The following is a 3678-nucleotide window of genomic DNA, read 5'->3' on the forward strand; positions in this document are numbered from 1 at the left end:
CTACTACTATAATAATAATAATAATAATAATAATAATAATAATAATAATAATAATGCATACATAGTGTATATTAATTTAGGAGAATGCACGAACAAATATAGACCTACGGGGAAACCCTATTAGTGGAAAAGATGCAGACACTTTAAATTAAGATTACATTTTTTATCATTAGAAATGTTCGTGGAGAACCATCATGTCTTCCCAGAGGAAGGGATCTGGTCCGTGTTTTCCATTGCACCCCTTCGCTATAGAAAGCAATGTGCTCAACCTACTCATAAACTTGGCTTGAAAGAAAAACCCCGCCCGCCTGCAAGCTTTCTCATCCCACAGGAGCATTAAAAACACCAGGCTCTCCAGCAGGCAGTTAGAGGCACGGAAAGCCCTGGAACAAACTGCACTTCAGCTCTTCTGCAGCAGAAAAACAAATACTTAAAAGAAAAATCCAAGGGATTCTATTCGTAAAAAACAACAACAAAGAAACAGAACACTTTAAAGAAGAAAGCATGGATTTTCTAAATCATAACTATTTGAACGCTCGCACCTCTTATGACTACACTTTTAATTTTTGGAATGACTATCTGGGTCTTTCAACGTTGGTAACGAAAAACAACAAAAACAGCGTTCCCCAAAGTCAGAACTCCATCACACAGTCTCTGAAAGCGACTCTAGGCTTGGACGATACCCCGGCTTGCTCTTGTGTAATCGGGGGCAATGGGGAAGGTGGGCACTTGGACTGCTGTTGCCCCTCTTCGAGTCCTCCACCTACTTCCATCCTCGACTTAAAGGAGCGGTTTTCCATTTTCAGCCCTTTCCAGGACCAAAGCGGTGGCGTCCCCCCGCAAGACAGGGACTCCAGCTTTGCAAGTAGCTTCTCTGGTTTCGACCTGTTTGGTATGGAGAGGAAAATGAGGAAACCGACGCCAAGGAATAAGCAGGAACCGAAGATATGCGTGTTCTGTAGGAATAACGGGGCGCCGGAGGAAGTGTACGGTTCTCATGTGCTGAAGACACCAGACGGAAGGGTTGTTTGCCCCATTCTCAGGGCTTACACTTGTCCCCTATGCAGTGCCAATGGCGATAATGCCCATACAATAAAATACTGCCCGCTTTCCAAAGATCAGCCAGCCCAACGGCCACTGAAGGGAGGGAGGGCAGTAGGCGGTAAGCGACTGAAAATATTCTAAATAAATACAATAAAATAACGAAATTGCACTGAACATTTTTCAGATGACTGTTTCAATTACGGCTTTCCCTAGTCCTAACTGCTACGATATTATCTTATTTATGGATACAATAAAGAAGAGAACAATATTACTTTCCAAAAGCTGGAACCTGTTTTATACATGTATACATTATTTGCTTATTCGTTTTTATTTTGCGATTTTCCCCCATTTAATATTAGTACGCAGTGTTGGACTGTTAATAATATTATAGATGCACCTTCATTCATAATTAAGACTTGTGAATAAACGGTGGCATTTTAACTGATGGGGGGAATAGCTGTTAACCATTTTTTAATTTTAATTTTAAATACGGGAGATGGAATAAATTCCCAGTTGCATTCGTTAGATTATAATTTGTAAACTAAGTTTACCCTTCCTATTGCTTGAATGATGAACCAAAGTTTTGTTCAACCTATTTAAAAGAGAAGAAATAATTCTGTATTATTTAATACTGAAGTTGTATTTCAATCCTGTTACTTTTCAATGTTTTGGGCATTTATTTCAGTCGCCTTTTCAGCCTAAAGCAACGTATTATCGCAAGTTCTAAATAAAGCCGGCCGTGGCATTTAATATATCAGTAAGAAAGGAATAACCACCTAACACAAAGGGTGCTCTGTTGACCATTAGTGCTTTGAGTAAGTTCGTATATGTATGAACAGTTGCATTGCCAAATTAAGCCCTTCATAATACTGTGTTGCCTGCTATGCCTCCTGAATTCTTGCTTTTTAAATTGAAAAAACAAATCAAAGGTACTCCTAATGTTTACATACCCGATGGAAGGTAGAACACTGGATTCTCATCAGTACGCTATACGTATCCGTGTTGTATTTTCCCATTGTTAGGGTACATTTAAGTATATTTAAATCTCCAGTTAGTACCAGTCACGGTAGTGGAAACAGGGAGTGCTTTATATCATCGCAGTAAAATGACAAAAGCAATTACACACAGACAGACAGACAGACAGACACACACACACACACGTATATATATATATATATATATATATATATATATATATATATATATATATAGACACTTTTTTTTTGGGGGGGGAGGGGGAGGTATATGTATATGTATAAACATACTTTTCCCCAAAAAATTAATTGGTTCAGAGTAATATACCAGGAATGGAACTACTGAATGTTATAAAAAGCTTTTTAAGCGATGTATTTTCCGTTTTTGCATAAAATGTCTAATTTAAAATCCCAAATAATGCAAAAATGTAGTGAATGTACTGAATAAAATAAAATGAAAAGTGATTTTAGGAGGACTGCACATTTCATACAGTTTTGTTTACCAAAGGAATACAATTTCAATTAAATAATGTAATAGATTTGCTGTATTGTATATAAAAGTGTGTAATGTTTATTCAGTATTTTAACATTATAATGATTGACTTAAGAGGGTACTACCTCAACAGAATTTTCAAATAATTACAAATTTGTACTTATATGTAAAATGTCAACATTTGCAGTGTATAAATATAGTGCTGCCATTTATAATAAGGGTTTTTAATAGTATTTTTTGGATCTTTGTATAACATAATTGTATTTTTTTTGCATTTTACATTTGGGAGTCAATAAGCTCTAAGCATTGTTTGCCAAAAGGCAAGTGTTGTAAATAATAATATCCATAAGTTTTCTGAAGTTGTATTGTTAAATGTTTCATTGTTTTTTGTTTGGAAAGAGTTAAATGAAAGAGAATGGATTATGTTTAAGAAAAATAGAATTAAAGTTTTTAATTAAGAAATAAAATAAAAAACTGTTGAATTTTGTTATTTATATTTTGTCACTATTTTCTGTATGCTGCAGTGCAGAATTAAAAAATATGAATTCACTACAGAAATAAACAGCTTATCAAATATTTTAACTCTTATTCCCATGTCTTCTGCTTCTTTAATTAAGACATTCTTGCACCTTTCTGCATCCTAAGGCAAGAAGTATGACAAGTGTACCATACCATACATTCCAAAGAGTGAATGTACACTTCCAAAGATATTAGTACTTTTTCTCATAATATTTTACATATTAAAATTATATATTTGTTCAGTATTGACAATATAATATGTTTCCCTGAACACATATAGAGGAGGTTATTGGCAAAAGAGAACACCTCAGAAGTTTAAATGTTTCGTGCACTACATAAACCCACTAAATAACTTAGTCAATCAGCAGTTCTTAACTTTGAATGTGGCCTTAGCTTGGCAGGCTAAAAAGCAGAAGAAGCTAATTAACTTTTAACCCCTGGTGGGAATTAGCCAATCTGAAAAGGAACGTTGAGTCTTACACAGCTTTTCTGTGTCTTGCCTGTATTCAATACATTCAATAACCATGCTCTCCAACAGTCTGTGATGATCTTTTAATATTTTATGAATACTAAGTGCAACAGGGAGGTATATTTAGCATGGTTCAAAAGCTCTGCAAGTATCAAGTCACAGCTCAAATAAGCGTCTGA

General features: G+C 35.1%; 1 protein-coding gene across 1 annotated transcript; it reads left to right on the top strand.

Moving 5' to 3' along the window:
- The first annotated feature begins 310 nt into the window (after positions 1 to 310).
- nanos1 (nanos homolog 1) lies at positions 311 to 2983 on the top strand. The gene has a single exon (XM_066719682.1). The coding sequence runs from the start codon at positions 505 to 507 to the stop codon at positions 1183 to 1185; it is 681 nt and encodes a 226-aa protein (XP_066575779.1). The 5' UTR covers positions 311 to 504; the 3' UTR covers positions 1186 to 2983.
- The last annotated feature ends 695 nt before the right edge of the window (positions 2984 to 3678 follow it).

Source organism: Amia ocellicauda, chromosome 13, assembly GCF_036373705.1.
Source record: "Amia ocellicauda isolate fAmiCal2 chromosome 13, fAmiCal2.hap1, whole genome shotgun sequence".
NCBI classification, from domain to species: domain Eukaryota; kingdom Metazoa; phylum Chordata; class Actinopteri; order Amiiformes; family Amiidae; genus Amia; species Amia ocellicauda.